Source organism: Egretta garzetta, unplaced genomic scaffold (assembly GCF_000687185.1).
Source record: "Egretta garzetta isolate BGI_Z169 unplaced genomic scaffold, ASM68718v1 scaffold140, whole genome shotgun sequence".
Classification (NCBI taxonomy): Eukaryota; Metazoa; Chordata; class Aves; order Pelecaniformes; family Ardeidae; genus Egretta; species Egretta garzetta.
Window position 1 is genome coordinate 392,302 of NW_009258376.1, and position 3,309 is coordinate 395,610.

Consider the following 3,309-nt stretch of genomic DNA (forward strand, 5'->3'; position numbering starts at 1 on the left):
CAGAGCGGTCGCGTTTGGCTGCTGCGGGCGCCCTTCGAAGCCGGAGAAGGGGGGCTCTGGCGTGGGTTTGGGGGCTTTCCCAGCGTGGCTGTGCGTGGCAGAGGCGAGAGCCCCCGGATCTCAGCAGGCGAGATGCCCAGAGATCCTCAGAGCATCCTTGGGCACCTGCGCAACCGTCCACAGCTCAGCCTGGCTTGCTTTTCCGGGAGCTGCCGGCCCGTCGAGGCCTGAGGAGCGGGGACGGGTGCTGTACAGCAGGCACCGGGACGGGGCTGAGCCCCCGCACGTTGGTGGGATTCGCCTGTGCTCGGGGCTGACCTGCCGCCTCTCAGGGAAGCACCGGAGCGGCTGTGGGTGTGCAGACCGGCTGTCTGGGGCAGGGAGGCTGAGCGGAGGGAGCGGGTTCAAGGGCTGGGAGGGGGATTACAGCCCTGCGGGTGCCTCTTGGTGGGGTGTTGTTTTCTGCAAAGATAAACTTTGGGGAAGCGAGACTGGCATCGAGGTTCCCCTGTCACATCCAGTGCAACACTCCTGCGCGGTGGCTGGGAGCCGGTGTGGTCTGTCAGGCTGCACACAGGGAAAGCACCCGTGGAAGTTTGTCTCTGAATAACATCCCCGCTCGAGTCAGGGGGCAGGCAGCTGCTTGGCTTCTGTCTGTTGCCCTTCAGGCAAGCCGGGACAGGTCCATGGAAAGGCCAGGTTCCCTTCACTGAACAAGAAAGTCGTCTCCCCCCACCCCAAGCGCTGAGAGCAAAGTCTTCTCTTGGTGAGCAGTTGCAGGCTGAGCAAACAGCCTTCCCCGCAGACAGACACAGGCAGCTCAGCAGGGCAGGGGCCGTGGCGGTGGCCAGGGCGGTGCAGGTGGCCGAGCAGCATGGCTGGAGCCCAGGCAGCTGCCGGAGAGGGAGCAGGCGCTGGGGAGGCCGTGCCTCGGTGGCTGATGATCCTGACGCTCCCCAGGCCAGCAGTGAGAGGTGGATGCTGGATCCGTGCACTGCCGCCACCGGGTCTTGGTGTTTCTGGGGGCCAGTTCAGCATCTGGGCTCGGGGTGAAGTTGACTCTGCGTGGAGAAAGAGGTTGAAGTTTGCCAAGGCTTGTGATGCGTGGGGAACGTTTTTTGCACCAGTTTATCCACTGAGGGGGCTGGTGCAGATGTGGTTCGTGCTGATCTGTTCCCAGCAGGCCTGCGGTGACCTGGGGGAGGTTGCTTCAGGGGGCAGAGCCCGGTGAGTGGTGGGTGGAAGTGGGACACGGCTGCTGTGTGTAACCTCCTCTCCCTTGCCCCCCCAGCTTACCTCGCTCAGAACAGCATGGCGCGACGCACGCGGAGCAGCAGGGCCTGGCACTTCGTCCTGAGCGGGGTGCGGCGTGAGGCGGACACCCGGGCGGTTGCTTTGGCCACCGGCGCGCGTGGCTGGGGCTACGACTCCGATGGGCAGGTAGGCTGGTGCTCAGGTGGCCCTGAAGTGACACGAGGGAAAGCTTCCCTCTCCCCTGGCAGCAGGCACCTCCTCAAGGTCCATGTAACTGAGCAGCTAGGAGTTCAGCTGGCAGAACTGGCCAAAATCAGAAAAGATTTAATAAAATAGGCTGTCTAACGAGCCTCCCTCCAAGCTCTGATGGTGTGGGGCTCCCAGCACATCTTCCTGAGGCAGGGGAGGCTAAGCTGCCCGTAGTCTGCTCCCCAGTTGCCCACCACCACTCTGCTGTTAGCTGACCAGGGAGCTGACTGATGCTAAGCTGAATGCTTTTTTAAGCATATAGTATGTGTGTGTGTCATATATAAAGTACGTACAATATTTTTTAAATACTCTTTTTTTAAGCAGTGATCTAAATATGTGTTTAAACTGGATCAGTTCTCCCATCTGGCTCGCTGTGCGGCTGTGCTAACTTCTGGTCTTTGTGCAGCTGGTAGGTGGTGGTGGAGGGAGTGGGGCTGCTTCAGACTGAGAAGTTCCAGCCTCAGCTATCTTTGAACTGAAATTCTCTCATGTTTCCTGCTCTGTAACATTCACATCGCTTCTGAATCTGGCCCGGGCGTGCAGGTGTGCTGGAAGATGGGAACACAGCAGGAAGAGCAGTTGGTAAAACAGCGCGAGGGGTGACTTAGAGTCACCTCTGCCATCCTTCACTTTTTTCCCCAGTTCTTGAGTGCGTGAGTTCAGTTCCCTGTGCAGTGGTGGGGATGCAAGGAACTGCTCCTGCAGCTTCAGAGCTAGGCTTAAAGCCTTACAAGGCCTCTGCACAGTGTCCAAACCCAGGCACTGTGCTCCCAGCAAATGAGCCTTTGCTCTGCAGTCAGAGTAGCTTTGTGTTTCTGCAGTAAGGGGAATGGCTGGATTTCTAGATAGCGGTAGTTAGGAAGGGCTGATGAAAGACAGAAGTCGAGCTTTTTAGTAGGCAGGCTGGAGAAGGAGGTGTGGGCAATACGTAAGTAAGCCCGAGTCATTTCACACAGCTACAAGAACATGAATTTAAAGGATTTTTGTCTTTAAATACTGCTTACAATGTCTGCCTTGGGGGTAAATAACGAGCAGCTATGCCTGACCAGAGTAACTTGCTGCAATCTGTGGTAAGAGACTCCCATTAGGTGACACCAAGCCTCCCATAACACAGGGAGTGAGACGGGGCTTTGATTCTTACAGCATCCAATGCGGGGACACTTTGGTCTCTTGGTGCTGGGGAATAGTAAATCAAGTTTTTGTGTTCACGCATGAAAGTAAACAAAAGCCTTTTAATCCTTCTGTAGGTTCGCTGTGGGCCTGTCTGCAGCGCTGGCGTGAGGAGCTGCAGCCGTGCTGCTGAACTGGTTCCCCTTTGTTCTGCCCTCTCCCCTGCCTGGCCTCCTGTCCCTTTTCCTCCTCGTCCTGTTTGCCTCCCTCTCTTCTCTGTCAGGTCCCAGGCTCTCTCAACCAGTGATTTGCAGCAGTGTGCTCTGGTTCTGTGTTGCCTTGGCTGGGCTCTCCAGCTGGCCATAACCTGCCCATTAAAAACCATAGCTTTAGCATGGAGTTTGCTTAAAAATATGCATGTTAAAGACTTGGACTGTCACGCTGCTTGCCTGCTGTGACAGCTCCTTGCCCCTGGAAGACACAAAGAACATACCCACATTGTGCAGTGCCCCATGCTGAGAGGTCCCTGCAGCTCAGACAGATGCTAGCCAGGTCCCAAAGCCGGGTAATTCGACTGGCACAGCCCCTCACCTCCCTGCATGGCAGGCAGGGCTGGGCCACGACGCATCGGTCCCGCCACCACCGCTGGCATGAGCCTGGGGTCCTCCCCGCACGGCTCTGCAGCGCGCCAGGCCT

General features: G+C 57.6%; 2 protein-coding genes across 3 annotated transcripts in view; one reads left to right on the forward strand and one right to left on the reverse strand.

Moving 5' to 3' along the window:
* NUBP2 (nucleotide binding protein 2) overlaps window positions 1-3,303 on the reverse strand; it is an 8,943-nt gene extending 5,640 nt beyond the window's left edge. Inside the window, exon 1 of the mRNA XM_035895533.1 lies at window positions 2,829-3,303. Within this exon, the coding sequence (XP_035751426.1) occupies window positions 2,829-2,998 (170 nt within the window). The 5' untranslated portion in view covers window positions 2,999-3,303. The remainder of the gene's footprint in view (window positions 1-2,828) is intronic.
* SPSB3 (splA/ryanodine receptor domain and SOCS box containing 3) overlaps window positions 1-3,309 on the forward strand; it is a 7,848-nt gene that overhangs the window by 607 nt on the left and 3,932 nt on the right. For both annotated transcript variants that reach the window (XM_009639842.2, XM_035895515.1), the window contains exon 2: window positions 1,292-1,440. In XM_009639842.2, coding sequence (XP_009638137.1) covers window positions 1,312-1,440 — 129 coding nt within the window. In that variant the 5' untranslated portion in view covers window positions 1,292-1,311. The remainder of the gene's footprint in view (window positions 1-1,291; window positions 1,441-3,309) is intronic.